Genomic DNA, 16,751 nt, shown 5'->3' on the forward strand with positions numbered 1-16,751 from the left:
AAGGATCTCACTGGCATACTAATACTTTGTTCCAGGGCTTAAGCTGTCTGTAAATCTGAAAGTTTTTCTGTGGATGATTGTTTCTAGTACAATAAAAATCTAAAATATTAATAGCTCAATTAGTTTACTGATACAAATCAATTAATAGCATAATGTGTCTACAAGAAAGTAAAATAGAAACCACTTCAATGCACTGTTTCACATTAACTTAAAGTAATTCTGAATTCATTCACTGGAGACAAAGATATGATGAGCCTGTATATTTTTGAGACATAATGTGTCAAAGATAGAAATTATAGGAAATATTTATGTTTATAAAAATCACAATAGCAATAGTATAAAATTATTTAAATACAGAAGTATAGAAAGCTGTGGATATAAATCAGCACAATTTATAAGCAATAAATTATATGCCTAAGGTTAAGAAAACCTTTCCTAGATACATCCTTAAGAACATCCCACAAAACCAAAGGTCATATAAAATTTAACACAGCCTTTTGAAGAGTTGTATACTTTACTTGCAGTTCTTATATAACTGCTTAAACATCATAGAAATCAGATTCATAACTTAAAAAGATACAGAAAAAATCTCCATAAATACAGGAGTTCAATCAGCTACTTGAACATGTATTACTGGTCAACACAGAGTATACAGCACTGGCCCAAGGTAGCCTCATTTTTCTGGCTATAAAATTAAGCCATGCTATCCTAGATGCAGATAGAAAATAATTGAGCTTTGTCTTCTCATTGTGTTGCTACATTTCCATGCAGGATTTCCAGACAATCTTCTGGATATAATGGGCATGCAGTGTACAGATGGTCTGAGCATAAGCAGTAAATCTAACTACACTCAAGATGCTCAGGTGCAACTGCCCACACTCACTCAGCAAAGCTAAGGTGGGCAGACTAGGAAATTATAGATAAGTGTTCAAAGTCTTAAAATTTTTCAGAATCAAAAATTTCAGACATAAGAGAAACTGTTTAGGAACATCAGGGGCATAAAAGCCCTAACATCCGGAATAACATTTCACTCATTCAATAATTTAGTTTCCTCATCAGTCTCAGTGCTTCTAGGCTAAACCTAAGTGTTTCAACTTTCCCTTTTAGGTCACGTTTTCTAAAACTTTTGGAGTTACTGCTTTCCTCCGAACTTTCTCCAGTTTCTCCCTCATTAATTCTATGAAGCACCATGAACTCTTGTTCCATCTAAAGCCTCAGGGGAGTAGAATGTGATAATTGACATCCGTACCTTGTATTTATTAATTATTGCATTTATTAATGCAACCCAAAAATTTATTTTCTTTCTTCTGTAGCATGATAACTATTGTGTTTTATTTAATGTATGATCTTTTCTGGCCATAAGACCCATTACTTCAGTACTGCAGTCCTATCACATACTTCCCATGCTGTATTTTTGCCTGTGGAAAGAAATATTTGTTTGCAGGCATTGCAGACTTACTTAAGCCGCCTTTCCATTGACATTGCACAAATGTTCCTCCACCTTCTGTCCAGATTCCGCGTGGCCTGCTGGATAGAGTCACACTCTGCTTCTGTGGCACAGGCATCGCAGTCGTGAAGAAGCACTTCACACAGATTGAGAACAGAGGCCACTCCAGTGCTGTGCTTCTCTATGTCCCTCTGAAGTTCCTGCAGTTCAAGAAATCAATTCTTAAGAGAAATTGCAAAACATGCATACATCCAAAAGCATTTCTCTTTTATTTATTCAAAACAAAATTTAATGAGGTTACAAACAGGAAAAAAACATCAAATGAATATGTATTAAGAGACTGCATCTGCACAAGTGGTATTGCAATGTTACCAACAAGGCTAGGAGAATGTGGCAGCATGCACAGCTCCCCCAGGACCTATGAACACCAGAACATCACCTGGTATAAACTGTCAGAGCTCTACACATTCAGCTGAGGATCTTTCACATCCATTTAATCAAAATCACCACTAAATGGTGGAATTGTCCCCCGCCCTTTCTCATTATCACAGAGGATGTAAAGAAGAAGTTAGGAAGAGAAATGTGTCAAGAAAAAATGTCCTTCTCTACTGCAGGCATTTGGCAAAGGTACCCTTCCTGAGCCTACTCTTCCCCACATGAGCTAGCTGCATAGTGGCACATTCAGCATGAGGTCAGCAGTGGCACACGTCCAACAGTGCATCTTCAGTAGGAGATTGTTCTTCCTTCAGTTTTCCAATTTTACAATGTTTTCATTCGAAATGGAAAGGGAGACTCAGAACAGCTGAAGAAAACTCACATTATCTTAGCACTTATCATGTGTGCTCAGTATTATTTCTCAAGTCAGTTTCTTGGTTGATATGGCTTATTCTGCACTGATGCCAATGTCTCATCTTGAAATAACATTTCAGCTTCTGTTTTGAACTACAGGTTCAAACACAGAAAAACCACAAAAGTAACTGGCTGTTTCTTTTGGAAAAGTGCAAGGAAAAGAAAACCTGCTTGACTTCTGACTACATTTGCAATGAATCATCAGAATATTAGATGGACAAATTAGGATGGACACACACATGGTTAAGGCAACATAATTCCAATAGTGACAGAGAAGTATTAACGTCACTGCACAAAAAAGTGAGAGATTACATCCAGAACATTATGTTCACTTCTAGTTCAGGTAAAGAGAAGAGCTATTAGGATTATCAGAGATGTGGAAGTTTATTTAGGAGAGCAAGAACTTGGATAGTTTAAGGCTGAGTAGAGATAAACTACTCTTTATAATTTTATTAGTGAAATAAAGGATGGCACACAAGAGAAAGTACAGTGTCAAAAAGGGAAGAACAAGTATGAATTGGCCATAGGTCTACATAAGTTTAAGCTGCAACTAGAGGAACTTTTCTAACAATTAGCAATATGAAGTTCCTGCCTTCCAGCAGGAAATGAGATCTAAATCCACTGAGTGGAAAACCACAGTATTTGCTTCTTCAGCACTGGCTGAAGAAGTACTTCCACTTGCCTGCAAAGTACTGTCTTTCATCACGATGTCCAAGTGCTTCTTTCTCCCCATCCTGAGATATTATATAAGGGTGGGTACTATAAATAGATGCAATATTCTGTGAAACGCACTCCAAACAGCTATGAGACTTGAAGTTAAGCAAATTCAGGTAACACAATCTCCTCTTTACTATTTTGGAGTAGAGCGGTAATGAGAACTGCAAAGCTGGTAGTCCAGAGGATTCCTCAGGACTAAACTCTTCTATCACCTACAGAATCTTTCTATGAGTGATGTCTACAATGCTTTTTCTCCACAGCCTTGTATTTCTTTCCTAACTTCTTTAACTTTCCATATTTATTACAGAACAATTAGCCTTTTGGTTAGTTCACACAAGGAGCATCGCTTTTATGCACTGCTGTCTCCCACATACAGCTTTTCTTCTTGATCATCCCCAAAACAAATACTATTTTTTCACATTTCAAGTCGTAGTAGATTTAGAAAGTAAATAAATAAGTAATCCTTGAAATGCAGCTTGCCATGCTAGGAAAATGCTGCGGTGAGGTTACAGTAACTTCCCCAGGATATCCAGCTTTAACTGTCTCTTTAATTTCATTACAGAGAACAGCAACTGCAGAGCTGATTCTTGGCTGATGTGCCAGAAGTAGATGATGCTTGAAGTTACAGAAATGGGATTTGGCCCTCCTCTTTCACAATATTATATTTTTAATGTAATCTTGCATATAAAGAATCAGTAGCATTATGAGCAGGGAAGATAACATGGCCTCTGTGGAAGACCAAACAGGGAAAAGAACATAAGAACATTAACAGGGAAGAAAAAAAGGGGGATGAAATATTTGAGAAAGTGGTCAACATACTGGTGTTTTGAGCTGCAGTGAATAGCGATATAGCCTGGTAGTCATAAAAATACTGGTTTCCATACATTAAATGTTTGCTTGTTTGTTTTATTGACCATGGCCTGTAGCATTATCAAAATCAAATCACTATAATATTTCCAAACATGGTATCCTCCCGGGATAAAGTTCATCTCTATTTTTCACCTTTGGAGCTCCAGTGAAATTGCTTACACTTCCAGAGAGTATCACTGCATTCTGTCACTGCATGGGAACCACTATGAGGAAAGATCAGAAAACAGAGACACACCAGTCTCCATGCCCAGAACACATCTCATAAGGAGGGTCTGTAACAAATTGTGGAGTGCCTGCATAGGGATACTACCAAAAAATCTCAAGTATCTAGTTTACTGCTAGCAATATTTAGCCCTACACAGCACTTTAATGCCTCAAAAACACACATTAGTGATGCTTCTTGTGTGTTATAAATTATTAACCCTGTGTAAATTGCATATAATAGTTTAATAAACTGTTCTGCACCGCCACATAGCAAATCAGTAGGGGAGACAGAAATAACACTGAAGAGGTTCTTGGGTAAACTGAGTCCCCAGGCTCAGCTTAAAAGATGAAAATGCCAGTTTGTGCACTTTATAAATTAACTAACTATCCCCAAAGCCTCCTGGCACTCCTCTTCCCACGGATTTCTTCCTCCTCTGGAGAGAGTACTCAGGAGGAGAGCATCTAACTCGCCACCAGTGAGGCTAACACTAACACCAGAAAGACATTCTTGCCAAAAAATAACCAATAAGACTGCAACCTGGGATGTAACAGAACAACAGTACTAGCTCTGTGCTTCTAAGCAAAACTACATTGGGCAGATGATGTATGGAGAGCCCACACATTTCTTTCTGCTGCAGGGAACTAATACTTTTCCATAGTCAGTGAGGCATGCACATAATGTAGTAGTGAAGTGGAACAGAAAAAAAAAAGTATAGTATATTTTCTTAGCTGTATTGTTTACTGTAATGCCAAAAACTGCTTGACATAACATCATAACATTTATCTGTCCCTTCCAGTGTTGACTGCTTTGTTCTTAGCACTGCATAAAGGCTTTGTGCACTATAAAACAACTGATTTTAACTTCACATGTATAGTTCAGGCATCTTTGCGTGCAAAGTGATTCTCAAACATGTTTACAAGCTGCAAAACAAAACAGAGTTAGAAAGGTTGCTAAAAATAGTCTTTTTCAAGCATGTGCAAAATTTGCAAGATCTAATAGGTGTCAGTTTTGCCTCTGAGAACAGACAATTCAAACAAACAAAACCAAACCTCAAAGGAAAAAAACCAACTGCAATAGCTCATTCAGGTTACATCTCTTGGTGCCTTACCTTACTCAGGAATGTCAAGCAGCTCCTGGTGGATTCGAAGTCGAAGCCAGCAAAAGGCTCTGTAAGTGACACAGTAAGTACCACTTGCCTTGATATTTAAAGATGACTTCTTTGCCTTATGCCCTCTCAGCATTTAGGTGGATATGGACAGCCCTAGGACACTCTTTACTTTGGTTATCACATCACCATCATGCACCTGATAAGTGTGGCGACCATGTCAAGATTTTTACTCTTCTATCTCATCTTATATTTTACCTGCTGCTCATTTAGCTTCCTTTGTATTTCCTCAGAGTTGCAAGTTTCATAGACGATAGGTTTGGACAGCTCCGACTCAATGTGGGCTAGCCAAGATCTCAGGCTACTCATGTTCTTATCCAGCTGTTGCACTGCAACCAGGGTCTCCTTCAACTTCTTCACCCTGTAAGAGAAAGAAACAGGAGCATGAGTACACCCCGAAGGATAATTTCTCTGTGCGTTTCAGGAGGATTCACACTAGAGAAAGAACTTAGACTGCAAGTTGTGTTCTAAAGTATTCCTTTAATAAGTAACAGAAGTATGTTATATATACAAATAGCGCTGCATTCATAGGCTCTGGTTAAGAAAAATTATGAGCTTATGAATGCCAGACAAAGTTTTCAAAATTTCTGTACCTTTATCAGTTGAAATAAATGTTTATTAGGGGAAAAAAACCCTTTTTTAAAACAAACTCACACACAACAAACCCCCCAAACAATCTGAATAATTTAGTTATTTGACCAACAGAAGGCAAAAGGTCTTCTTAGACCAGAAAAAACTATGAATAGCAGTTAACCAGTATTGGTGGTAGAGTGCACTAGGTGAACTGGGTTTTCTCATCCTTGTGATTTCCAAACATTGAACTACTGTAATGGTGAGATTTGTCCTTGAATAAATAAGTTTTAGTAAAAGAACTCGAACTAAGAACTTAGTGAGAATCCCTGAATCCCAAGGGCTGCTTTAAGCTGCATGTGGTCTTAATGGCCATCAGATCTAAACAGATGAGACTGGAACGTAACTTCATAGTGATTTCTAAACAGTATATTCCTTGTGACCTTACATGCAATAGCAATGGCCAGCATATGGTGTTTAATTCCAGGGAACTTCAGATAAGAGAGAGGGGGAAATCTGACTAACTGTTCACCCAACCCCCAATATTTTTTTCCAGCCTGTCTCAACTGTAAAAATGTCTTGCAGTAATTCCCTTCATTCTACCTCCACGTTACAAAAAATCTGCTAGTGGATTCTGAAATTGTTTCTAATCTTTCCTTCTTCTTTCATGTACCACAGACAATTTTGAGTAATATTCCCTTTCATGCTTCTATTGCTCTCCCACACAAGTGTTTCAATGTCAGAAAGCTTTAAGAGATGAGTGCAGCTGGGAATGCACCAATGAAGCTGGGTTGAGAAATAAGAGATTGCTGGATTTGTCAAACAAACAAAATGTCACCTTATTAACCCATACTTAAAACAAAGCAATGTGCATTTTTCCATAATACTAAACAGCAAATTTATCAAGTATTTCCAAACTCAATGCAGTAGTTGTAACTGGCCATTAAGAATCTAATATGAATGGCCTTTCCTCATGAAAGGAAAATGCAGAGATCTTAACATCAACTTTAAAAACTTTAAGGCTGTTAAATCTTTGAATTTTTCATCTCTTTCCAGATCACAGATGGTCAAACTGTAGCTCATAAGTAGCAAACATGGTTAAGAACAGTTCAAATGCAGCTTCAATGCCAGAGTCCCATGACCAACAGCTGCAGAGTTGCAATCTGAAAAAAATTTGGGTAATCTGAAAATACGGCTATGCAGGGACTCAAGTCAACAGAATCTGCTGAAAGCCTGCCCCACTCCAATTCCCCTTCATCAGGTTAGCCTGCAACACAGCTGTGTGTTTAGCCTTAGAGAAATATTTGGAAAGCAATCAGTGTTTGGGGCACCACCCTCTCTCACTACGTGCTATACACGCAATGCTCTGTGTGTTTGGACCAACTGAAACTTGCACGTAGGGTGTGGAAGGTTGGTTATCTCTCTCCTGGACCTCACAGACAGCTTTTCTGTCATTGACATTAATGGCAATATGACTAAAATCCAGCCCCTTCTACACCTGGATTTTCAAGGCTGGATGCTGTCGATCTTTTACATGTGTGCTGGAGCAAGAAAGGGAACAATGAGTCACATCGGCCCTGTGCACATGTAACACTACTCCAGCATTTGCAAGCCCAAGCTGTGGACCAGGATTTTCTTGTTTACAGTTGTACAGTACCCTAACCTCTGTGCTGGATTTTAGCTACATTTTGTCTGCAGCACCTGCACAACTTTGTACAACTGCAAGCCTGCAGCCTGTTGTTTTGAAAATACCCTCTTTGCCTCAGTCAGACTGCATGGGAATGTTTCCCTGCCAGAGCAAAAAATGTCCCAAATAGAGCTGTTTTCAGTGTCATTATCTAAGTTAGTCATGGGAAGGAAAAAAGAAAAAATAACATACTAAAAGAAACCTCCAAACAAAACCAATGTCTGCTACTAAACTTGCCTTCCCCTCAAGGATTGTCGCAATTTGTAAGTATACCTGCATCTAAATTCCTCAAAGAAAAAAAAAAAATCAAAAAAATGAGGACCCTCTCCCCCTCAAACACACATTTAGGGTTGTCACACTGTTCTCTATTTGTAGAGTCTAACACCACAGGGTAGAAATACAGGTAAATAAATAACTGCTGCTCGGACCACGCTGTAGTTACTATTCTGACTCAACAGCGTGTGCCTCTAGCTACTCTGAAAACATATCTGCAAACAAAAGATAGGTCTAATCCATCACCTCCGACAGTTTTCCTTCTGAGTTTAACCAGGCAGGATGCCTGCACTCTTCACCTCACTGAACATTGTGCCTGTGTACAAACAACTGCATAATGTGTGTGCAGCAAAGATGTATCTTTCCCTTAAAAATATACCAGCTCAAAATCCCATCTTCCCATGTTAATGTTAGGGCCTGAAAGCTAATGAACTAGAGACAAACTTAGAGACAAAGGTCAAATTATAAACCGTTCAAGTATGTGGGAACCCTAGTCAAGTGCAACAGTGGCCTTTTGAGATTTCATTTACAACACTATGTTTTAGAAGTTAATTATTCTGATAATATTCTCATGCTTTTCTTGCAGCACTGAGCATGTTACTGCAAGAGGCTTGAGACAATTTCTCTGCTTGAAAATGAAGATTCCACATTCAAAACAAAGGGTTGGACCCATTACGCTGTTTTAAAGCACATACGTATTTCAGGCTTGCTAAATTTTACAAATACCTAAGGCTCTATGGAATACTGTACTTTTACTTGTTGACCATGCTATTGCTTCAACATTTGACCTTGCTCAGAAAGGAAAATGCTGCATAATTCAACTGTTTGTTTCTATAGTTTATTGAGGAAAACTCATCTGAAAGTTTAAATGAGCTTATGATACTTGCATTACTACATTGCAATTACCATACTCCAGCTTCCCAAGAAAGCAACGTATCTTTAAAATGTCTGTTTTACATTAAGACAAGGCAGTGGGAGAACATTTTGGAGCTGAAATTAAGTCCAAACAGCTTTAATTCAACCAGTCCTACTCTAGACCGCCTTAGATTCCACTTAAACCTAAACAGGAACAGCAGTGTAAATCCCTAACAATGTATCATATAGAACTCATAGCTACTGTATTAGTCATTTAGACAGCTGGTTACTAATATTAAACTTAAAACCAACATCAAAACAGTCAGAAAGACTGTCAGCTATGCCTGTACAAAGCCAGTGGAAAGTAGAAAAGTAGAAAAACTCTACTTTGAATTGGAGACAAAGTTTCAAGAAACACTTATCCTATGAAATCATACCAATTGGACATGTCTTTCATGAACCTGAACACTGTAAAAAAATTTCCGTTTTAAAATCAGAATAAATATTTTATGATTAATAAAAAGTATTGTCCAAAGCACAAATAGTACTGCCAGTTATATTTTCTCTTCAGATCAGACTGTTTCCCCTTTCAAGGAATAAATTTATAGAACTAGGAACAACAGAAATAGAAACTACTAGAAAAGATAACGTGAAGAAGAAAAAAACAGAAGTTGTATGAAAACAGAACAGAACAGAAGTTGAATCAAAAATCCAAGAAGATGCAAGCTCAGTTCACAGCAGAGCTAAAGTATTACATGCAGTTACAAAATATCCATTAAAATGTACAGGACAGAGCAGCTTCGGTCTGTGAAGTCTGAAATAATTTCTATACAGTCTCTCTCCTTCTCTGCCTTTTGCTCGTAGCCATGCCCCTTTGATGACACAAACAGCGAGCAGACAAATACAAAGTCTGCTTTCTCTCATGTGTGTACATGCTCTTGTATTTAAAAACAACAGTAAAACCAGTCTAGAGTTTCTTTCAGATGGTTAAGAGATTTTATTAGTGGTACGTCTGGGTCAGTTACGAAAAGTTATCCCAGGATCCCAAAGGACTAGCTGTAAAACAAAGTATGCTGTTATCACCCTCCACTATTTTTAAAACTGAGCAGAAAATAGTCATTTTTAGTTAAGGTAGTGATTTCTACATATCAGTATTTCAATTAGTTTCCCAGTAAGCCAAGACTTCAGAAAGAACCGTATCAATAAAAAGGAAACAAAAGTAGCTGCCTGCCTTGTGATATCACAATTACAGTCTGGGAGGTCTGAATCCGCACTGCCGTCCTCTGCCATCCTCGCAGCGCATAGGTCCTCCGCCAGCACCATGAAATTTTCCAGCATTAAAAAGAAGAACTTGCGCTCCAAAAGCCTGCAAAGACTGTGCTTTGGGCAGGGGGGAGGGCAGGGGACAAACTTCTCTTTGCTGGTGAGTACTGTACTGAAAACGCTCACACACCAAACAAATGTTAGCAGACGTTGCTTGATAACATGAGACTGAACGGTGACAAGTGGTCATGTTTCTAAATAAAACTTGCATTCATCCACATGTGCCAGGCCTCATCTCCAGGAATGTGGACCATGAGTGCTAGGGGTAGGGAGAAAAAAACATACAACAAAGCCTTCCTCGCAAAGCTCGAGCAGTTGCAGCTATAGCACTGATTCCTGGCTGTAGACTTCTGCAATTTTTTTTGCAGCTGGCCTGCATATCAGACTATTTCACCTGAAGTTTCATCTGAATGGAGGAAAATCTTCTAAGAGGACAGAAATGGAAGAAGTCTCTCATGCAGAGATAAAACTACCTTTCTGTAGCTGTCTCTTCTGTAGACCTTAGAATGGAGAGGCAATGAAGAAAAGTGGATAAGGAAACAGAATGTGAGAAAAAAAGAGGCCTTTGTAGGTGAGTGGAGTAATTCCACCAAACAGCGTAAAATTGGCAGGTAAAGATTGAGAGTGGAACCATATTACCATACTATATTACTAAAGCATTTTCATAAAACACTCTCTGCTAGTTCACAGCTGTAGGAAACAAACTATTATGAAAAACTTGCCAGGCAAGGGATGGCTATAGCTTTACAGAAAAATACACAGGCAATAGTAATTTATTAATGCTGCCAGGAATCCAGAATATGGAAAGGTGTGTTTTATTCTCAACACCATTTACTAGCTGAATGCAGCCAAAATTCATGTTATACGATGCACTGCAAACTTCAGTCCAAAATGCCAAAATAGGAACATATGCAGATATACAGCAGCACATTCTGCAGAGCCTCTGGAGTCTTTTAAAAATTAGCTTGGGGGATGCAAATTTTTTGTCCAGTGGGAATTAGACTTTCACTACAAGCACTCTGCACATGTTAATTAACAACTATAGGCTTTAACTGCTATCAGCCTAAGCTACAGATGAACTAGCAAAATCTCCATAACCTAGTATCAAGCCTCTCCAGTGTTTGTTCCTCCAATTTCAGCAATGCAACACCGAAAGTTTACAAAGAGGTTTTTTTTGCTTCAGTAATCTCTGGAATGGAAAGGATTATCTGTTTAATTGCATACAACAATGCTGAGCATTCTAGTAAAGTAGTCTAACTAGTTAGTGGAAGTGATCTGGGAATAAAAGTAAATGAGTATTTTTTACAAATTAGTATAGGCCTAAACACCCTGCTTCATGGAACCAGAAGGAGAAAGTTTAAGAAGTGGATAGTATCACCGTTTATACCTTCCCTCCCCCCACCCCAACAATGCTGCAGAATCTGGAAGTCTCACCTGTCTCTACACAGGGCACTAATCTCCAATACTGCGTAGACTATACAGATTTTTAGCAATGCATTTTGCCATTTGTGTATATCACCACTTTTCACTGGAAACTTCTTTAATATGTGATTTGAACTTAAAAGGAAGCATATTTTGTCCAAGTACAAAAAATATGCATAGATATTTCAAAAGATGCACACAAAAATAGGGCAAACACATGTTATATTCAACAAACAGTGATGTATCACATCCTCTGAAACCAGCAGGCTCCTGGTCTGTAATGCACCACTTCCTGACTTAATGATCTGTAAGAATTACACAGTTTTCATTGCTTCAAAATGAGCCACTATAAAAGGAGCTGGAGCCAACAGAATGCTTCTGTTTACACAAAATTTACTGTTTTCATGCTTACAGATTGCAAAGCAAGAATGCAGTAATGCTAAGAGAAAAGAAAACTGCCCAATGGATGAGAAAACATAATAAAACAAATCCTTTGCAAATTGAGTTAAAGTATTAATCCATATGTTTTTCAGATCACAGAAGTGTAAAATATACAGTACATATACCTTATATGAAGTTGTGCATATACAAGAATGTGACAAAATTATTATCTGTAAGTGGAGGGAGTCTGTAGCACAACTCACAGCAGAAAAATGTCTAAACATAAATAAATCAATATCTTATACAAGCAACAACTCTGCATTTCTTTAAGTAATAAAAATTGTTCAATAACATTTTTGACCTTGACTAAAAAGAATCTTTAGGCCCAATGTGCATACATCTACCTGCCCGTACTCTTCTCCATCAGTCAAAAAAAATCAGGCAGAAAAATTAAGATTTAGTTTTGGAATAGTTTTTCTGAAAATCCAAGTCAAAACAACAAATGCACTTTTTGGATTGTTTTGCCAAGATTTAAAAAATCGCATTTGTACTTCATTTTAAGCATTCAAGTGAAGCTAAAAAGACTGTATTTGATCAAGACTCACTAAATCTGACTGTAACCAATTCTATGTCATTCTAGCAGGTACGTCTTTTGAATTGACTCTTGAAGAAATGTCAGATACTGTTAAGTAAAACAAGAAGGAGAATTTCACTGAAATATGCAAATGGATGAGAATAAACTCATTCACAGTTAATATGAAAAGGTGAACAAGAGAAAAGATTTTAACTTCACCGTATCCAGTACATTAATCTGTCCCATGTAGCCCTTAAAATCAAATATACTGTTTTACCTGGCTGCAATGAGATCTAGAAGATGTTGCCATCTGTCACTGATCTTGCCAAGTTTGTATTCAATCTCTGATGCTTTACTCTCATGGCTAGCTTTAGCAAGTCGTTCTCCCATTTGCTGGAGCTGGATTTTATTCTCTTCGGCTACAGCAATTTCTTCTTGATAATCCTGGTCAGCAAAGAGCAATCAAGGGTGAGGGTTCTTATTCTGAATACATTCTGCTCTGCCCTACTAACAAAAATACAAGCAAATTTTAATGTGTTTTTGTTTTTCTGGTGTTTAATACAATGGAGAGACAAGCTCTTAAATATTATCATATAACCATGAACAACCTTATCAGAAGAATGAAAGAAACCATTCTGTAAATACATATTCTATAGTTAAGAAACTCTTCACAGGCAGCTCTGGACATTTACTAAAGGATTTGGTTGTCTTTGACTTGGCATTCACTTAAACAATTTTCTAATATCCTGAAAGGTCCCACCTCAAGAAAGACAGGAAAAAGCTGCATAGCGAGAGAAGAACACAAACATGCAGTCTTACTGGAACCTATAAACATCTATGCCAGGTAAAACCTCCATTTCAGCTAATTCAGTATCCACTCTGCAACACAAACCAAGCAAGAAGTAAAAGCATAATATGTAAGTGCACACACACACACTATACCTTTTTAAGTTTATCAATCATTTCTTCTATGAGGATGTCACCATTTTGAGAAACCTTACTTTCCATTTGCGTCAGCCACTCACAGAGCTCCTTGTTCTTCTCACTGAAGAAAGCCCACTCATTCAATCTCTCACTTACTTGCTGCCGACGTAAGGAGACCTTAAAACATTTGCAGAGAGTAAAAAACAACAAATTAGTAAATGCATTTAAGGGATGGTTGAAGCGCTTTGTGTCTCAAGAAGAACTCTTCTGGCTCTGCAAATGTATTCCAGCCACTTAGCTGCCATTAAAGCAAACTGAAATGGTACTGCAAAAACCTTGCACGACTCTATGAGTTTAAAGACGAGTGTTAATCTCAGGATTCCTGTTAGTTAGATCCTGCTGCATACAAGGAGGTGTCCAAGTTAGGCTCAGAAACCTGTGAATATATTCTGTTTGGTAATGTCTCTATTCGCAAACGTTTCATTAAGACAAACAAAAATAAATTTCCTTATGATTTTGCCCACTTATAAAATGGTATAAAGTATATTATGAGGGTTTTTTTCATCTGAAGCATTAAAGAAAAAAGGAAGATACAATACTTGACCAAAGCACAAATTAGGTATATGCATAGAAACAACATCTAACTCAGAAAAAACTCTAAAAGACTGCATAATTTGTGCATGAGCATGATTTGTAAGTAGAGTTAAACCAAACGTACGCTGTATTTTTCAAAAGCTATTTTCTGCTGGAGTTCTAATACACAAATTTCATAGATGACAATTCTGCAGTACCGGCATGACGACTTGAGATTCCAAAGGATTAAGGTATGATGTGACACAAAGGAATAGATATAAAATATCAATTAAATAGACAGGGATGGAAACTGAAATCAAAAGAGTTGCAGAAGGCGAGCACAAAGTCATCTCTCCAGTTTCTGACGTTTGTTCAACTACTTACTTTGTCCCCAGTGTAATCTGAGTTGTTTCTGACTTTATATCACAATCTCAACTGAGAAGATGAAGACTGCATCTGCTCTTTCATAAACAAAAGTGATTGCTGTATTCTTTAACTACAGTGTTAGATTTAACAGGAGCATACACGTGATCTCACATTTCCTTTTTGTGGTTCTAAACTTGATGGCAGCTTTCCGGAAACAAGCAACGGTTGAACAAAGTGCTGCACTTCATTAGGTTACATCCTGAAACACTCAGTATGCACAAACCTAAGATAAACTTTCTGTATTTGGCTCCCTCCTTCACCATAAACATACGTGCAGTGACTGCACTGTAGCTTAGAAGTATCCAAGTCAGCTCACTCAAATGCAGCTAACTCGTAACAAGCTCTGGGCCATTAACTTTTAAGCATTTTCCCTACTTTTAGCATGTTTTTCGCAGCCTTCACAGGTGCCTTACATGAGGTAACTATTTCCAAGTTAGCCCATGTATGTCTGCACTACAATCTCTACTGAACCACAGAAATAAGATAAGGATAATCTGAAAAGCAGAATGAGGGAGAGCCCATTATCTGGTTCTCTAAGTGCAAACAGGAGGCAAGAAATGCACTACCAGCATGATGCACCTGAAAATCACACACTACTGCTGAGTGCAGTTCGTAGCCAAGCATATCACCCTCAGATCAAGAGAAGCGCAAACACTAATGTCTGAAAAAACAGAAGCTATGAGCAGAGCAGAAGGTATGATGGAGCGAAGGTGGGGTGGGGAGGGGACATCCTTCCTGTGCCCCGCTCCTCCCACCAAAGTGTGGTGAACTGCACTCCTCCTGCTTTTTCCCAGCCAGTCATGCCACAGTCCCACACCACACAGTACAACTTTTTGGTTGTTTTCTCAAGTCTGCTTAAATATGACCTCAACGCTGTGACAAAGCTCAAGAGATCTAGACACATAAGCGGTAACTACAGTAAGCGCTTCAATGGATGTTAACTTGATCCAATAAGAACAACGTTTCTTAACAGAAATTCATAATAGAGCACATGTCTGTGTGGAGGAGAAGCGCAAAGAGCAGGAGAGGTTATGCACACTTCCCACCTTTCGATACCTCATGTGTTAGCTAAATTAGGCAGTTAGTTCCCCTGGGTTTCCTCTGTTGTTGGGAAGGGAGGGGGGTGTGCATATGGGGAGGCTCCTGCTTTGAATTACCCTGGAGAAACCTCTTTCACCCACACTGACTCCAGAGGTACCTTTTAGCAGCTAACACAGGGCTAACATGGCTTGCACCTGCCAACACACCAACATCCACATCTGAGCTAGATGGCTAGACTCACTTTATGGTTAAACAGCAAGTGCCACCTTTCAGTGTGGTTCACCTCATCCTACAGCTTGCTTGTGAAGCTGGCTGACTGCGCATGGGATTAATCTCGCCCAAATGAGAGTTCCATAAAGACAAGTTGGCATGAACCTTGAGTGTCACTTGTTTTAAATAATTATGCAGATTGTAACAGTTCATCAGGAAAAAACATTTTCAGAGTATATGGAGTGTCCTTAAAAAAAAAGAAAAAAGGACCACATACATATTATATATGCATCATTTAATTACTGTGCCAGTTTCAGCATCCTTCCAGAATTAAATTCTTGACTATCACTCCACCTGATGGGGACTTTTTGTTCTGTTCCAAGTTTGCAGTCAAGCAAATGATCATTTTTAAAGGTTGGGCTTTTTTGCCAAAACGTTTTATAATTTTTGCATACCTCATTCTCAAAAACTCATGTCAAACACCTTGATATGCTTTATATTTGAAATGTCAGATGTAGTTTCCCCAACTCCACTATTTCCAATGAAATTAGTAAATTCATCCCTACAAATAGGCAGGCTCAGTTTTAATTTGAATGGTACCTGTCTCTGCATGCATCTTTTCTTATAGCTGTCACTTGCATTCAGTTTTTCCTCCAACACTTTTTTACCCTGCATAAATATATCAAGGCTCAGTACTATACTTGCCTGGTGGCACAGCTCCTCCCATTGTCTGTGCAGAAGCTCTATGCGCTCACTGAGGATTGAGATATCATCTGCACTGATATAAGTAGACAGTGTTTTCTTTAGCAGAGAGAGGTGTGTAAGGTCATCTGTCCATCCTTCAACAGCATTCTCTAATTCCTGATTAAAAGAAGTGCACAAATAAAAAGGACCAGTTTGCTAACACATAAAAATTTGAATGTGTTCAAGAAGCAGGCAGATAACATTGTTATCCCATTGAATTAACAAAGTTGTATCTGAGCATTTCAAGGGACTATTTCAGCCTGTTTAAAAGAAAAACACCAACCCCATATGTGCCAGTATTTTCAGAGTTAGAAGAGGGGTATCTTCCCGATAGAGAATGATACATCAGCCTTGTAACAAGCAGTCACAAACTAAAGTACCACTCAAACATCTCCAAAGTTTGAAGGCATTTGGGGCTTCCAAGTATTGGTTTGGACTTTTCTGTAGTGAGAGTATTTTCAAGTTTTACCATGTTTCTAAACCGCAAAGAATATA

The 16,751-nt window shown here is 38.3% G+C and overlaps 1 protein-coding gene across 1 annotated transcript in view; it reads right to left on the reverse strand.

The window, feature by feature from the left end:
- Positions 1 to 16,751, reverse strand: part of SYNE1 (spectrin repeat containing nuclear envelope protein 1) — a 276,957-nt gene that overhangs the window by 26,102 nt on the left and 234,104 nt on the right. The window contains exons 126-130 of the mRNA XM_067293579.1: positions 16,218 to 16,373; positions 13,281 to 13,439; positions 12,616 to 12,782; positions 5,452 to 5,614; positions 1,460 to 1,647 (exon numbers count right to left, since the gene is read on the reverse strand). Of these exons, the coding sequence (XP_067149680.1) occupies positions 1,460 to 1,647; positions 5,452 to 5,614; positions 12,616 to 12,782; positions 13,281 to 13,439; positions 16,218 to 16,373 (833 nt within the window). The remainder of the gene's footprint in view (positions 1 to 1,459; positions 1,648 to 5,451; positions 5,615 to 12,615; positions 12,783 to 13,280; positions 13,440 to 16,217; positions 16,374 to 16,751) is intronic.

Source organism: Apteryx mantelli, chromosome 3 (genome assembly GCF_036417845.1).
Source record: "Apteryx mantelli isolate bAptMan1 chromosome 3, bAptMan1.hap1, whole genome shotgun sequence".
Classification (NCBI taxonomy): Eukaryota; Metazoa; Chordata; class Aves; order Apterygiformes; family Apterygidae; genus Apteryx; species Apteryx mantelli.